Raw genomic sequence first — 2,108 nt, 5'->3', positions numbered from 1 at the left:
AGAGATAGAGAGAGAGAGAGAGAGAGATGGTTATTCATAATTAATCACCTCATTTTCTGTCATGTTTAATGTGTATATTTTTTGTTTTGTTACTCAGAGTTGGTTTCGAGTTGTGGAAGCTAACGTTAGCAAGCACATTGAAAGCATAAAATGTCGTCGTGATTCATCAACAGAAGTGACCAATCAGAGCTCTTCACCACACAGTCCACTCTCAACCAATCAGAGCTGTTCTTCGCACACTCCATCTTTGACCAATCAAAGTTGTTCGTCGAGTAATCTGCCATCAGTTGGCCAGAACTTTTCCTCAAACAGTTTGCACACGACCAATACAAGCTCTTCCTTACATGGTTTTTCTATGACCAACGACAGCTGTTCTTCATCCTACTTACCTTCGACCAATGAGAACAATTCATCCTTACACACATCTTCAGATACCAAAGCCACAGAAAACAACACTGATCCTTTTAGGGCACACATCAAAGATCAAGAAACAGACCCATTAAACTCAGTCAGAGGTAAAAGTTCATGTGCTGGTAATAGTTGTGGTGGTTGTAAAGGAAGGATTGTTTTTTTAATTGTTTAGTTTATGCCCTCCCACCAGAATTGTTTCTTCAAGTCTATAATATTACTGTTATTTACTTTTTTAGTGGTTAGGGCAGCAGACTCGCGGTCATAGGATCGCGGTTTCGATTCTCAGACCGGGCGTTGCGAGTGTTTATTGAGCGAAAACACCTAAAGCTCCACGAGACTCTGGCAGGGGATGGTGGCGAACCCTGCTGTACTCTTTCACCACAACTTGATCGGATCAACTGGAACCCTCAACGTCATAAGCGACGGAGTGCCAACATATATTTACTTTTAATCTACGTGTTTGTTACAATCATTTGCTGAGATACACTCTAGTGTCCTGGGGCGAGTGAAGGATAAGAGATGTTACAGTATGACCAATAGCTTGGGGAGGCGAAGTAGCAGGGGCAGTAATAAAATATCTTCATGCAATACAACACAGACATTTAAATTGATTGGGTTTTTCTAAGAATGTGGGTATTATGTGTTAGCACAATCTTTTGAATTTCTCTGAGACATGGTTCTCCTGAGATGTTATCTAGAACTTTCTGACATCACTTTTTTATCATACCTAGGGCACCTACAATAACAGGAACAGTTCTCACTTTAAGACATCGTATATTTCGTATTTCAATATTTCCAGGTCCTTATTATTATTTGAGATGTCACAGAGTATCCAATATCGTGATGTTGATGGTTGAAGATATTGTGTCTACTGAGGATTTGTACTCTCTGTCAAGTCACAACAAGGACTTCAGACAGACACTACTTCACGCAATATGCATGCAGTTCCAAGTAATGCTGATTTTTGCAATATGCGTAGATTATAGGGTATTTCTAAAGTTTCCATATGTTTTTGCAGCTTGGGTGGTATTGAACCCAATGCTCCGATGACAATAGGGACAACCTTTATGTTTGACTCTTGTAGCTGCCACATCTTAGCAATCTCAATTCTCAGGTCTCAATATTTATCAACTTTTTCTCTTTCTTTCATGATGATATATTGATCTCCTGCCACTGCCATGTCAATTATTAGGCACTCTTGTTTGTCCCTGCTAAATGTTACTATATCTGGCTTTCGGTGCTCTAATACCTTGTCTGTCTGCAAGTCAAAATCCCAGAGGATTTTAGCCTTCCCCTTTGTGTCCATTATCTTTTTCAATGTATGTTGGTACCAAGCTCCCATTACCTTGTATCCATACTTCCGGCATAGTAACCAGTGAAGGTTTTGGGCTACCTTGTTGTGCCTGCACGAATCGTTAGCATGCCAGGCGAAATGCTTAGCAGTATTTCAGCTGTCTTCACATCCTGGGTTCCAATTCCGCCAAGGTTGACTTTGCCTTTCTTCCTTTCAGGGTCAATAAATTAAGTACCAGTGAAACACTGGGGTTGATGTAATTGACTAGTCCCCTCCCCCAAAATATCAGGCCTTGTGCCTTTAGTAGAAAGAATTATCATCATCATCATCATCATTATTATTATTATTATTATTATTATTATTATTATTATTATTAAGGCGGTGAACTGGCAGAATCGTTGCT

At 39.8% G+C, this 2,108-nt stretch overlaps 1 protein-coding gene across 1 annotated transcript in view; it reads left to right on the top strand.

Moving 5' to 3' along the window:
* LOC106879713 (uncharacterized) overlaps positions 1 to 604 on the top strand; it is a 105,560-nt gene extending 104,956 nt beyond the window's left edge. The window contains exon 6 of the mRNA XM_014929393.2: positions 98 to 604. Within this exon, the coding sequence (XP_014784879.2) occupies positions 98 to 583 (486 nt within the window). The 3' untranslated portion in view covers positions 584 to 604. The remainder of the gene's footprint in view (positions 1 to 97) is intronic.
* The last annotated feature ends 1,504 nt before the right edge of the window (positions 605 to 2,108 follow it).

Source organism: Octopus bimaculoides, chromosome 23, assembly GCF_001194135.2.
Source record: "Octopus bimaculoides isolate UCB-OBI-ISO-001 chromosome 23, ASM119413v2, whole genome shotgun sequence".
In the NCBI taxonomy this organism is placed as follows: domain Eukaryota; kingdom Metazoa; phylum Mollusca; class Cephalopoda; order Octopoda; family Octopodidae; genus Octopus; species Octopus bimaculoides.
Note: the sequence above shows the minus strand (reverse complement) of the source record. Positions and strands in the feature narration are given on the sequence as shown.